The following is a 320-nucleotide window of genomic DNA, read 5'->3' on the forward strand; positions in this document are numbered from 1 at the left end:
CACACAGCAGCTGCCGGGACCAGCTGCTCTTTCTCACAGTTAAATGCTAAATATGAAGTTATTAGGCACGTTACCTGCCAAAGTGGTAAGGGTGAAGTAGGCGACATCCGAAAGCAGCTCAACCTCTCTCCTCCACTCCAGCCACTTCTTGGCACCTGAGGGATGGGATCCTTGCAGTGACTTCCCATGACATTCACGCTGTCCCAAACCTTCTCCGGGAATCCTCCCGGAGTTTCCACCGCGGGGGTTTCCACCTCCACCACCCGACCCGAGAGCCGGGGGGCAGGGGGGACCCGCAGCCCCGCCCTCCGGCCCAGCCC

The 320-nt window shown here is 60.0% G+C and overlaps 1 protein-coding gene across 1 annotated transcript in view; it reads right to left on the bottom strand.

Moving 5' to 3' along the window:
• PEX10 (peroxisomal biogenesis factor 10) overlaps positions 1-107 on the bottom strand; it is a 4,553-nt gene extending 4,446 nt beyond the window's left edge. Inside the window, exon 1 of the mRNA XM_010005277.1 lies at positions 75-107. Coding sequence (XP_010003579.1) covers positions 75-107 — 33 coding nt within the window. The remainder of the gene's footprint in view (positions 1-74) is intronic.
• Positions 108-320: the final 213 nt, after the last annotated feature.

The sequence above is a fragment of the Chaetura pelagica genome, unplaced genomic scaffold (genome assembly GCF_000747805.2).
Source record: "Chaetura pelagica isolate M959 unplaced genomic scaffold, ChaPel_1.0 scaffold159, whole genome shotgun sequence".
NCBI lineage: Eukaryota > Metazoa > Chordata > Aves > Apodiformes > Apodidae > Chaetura > Chaetura pelagica.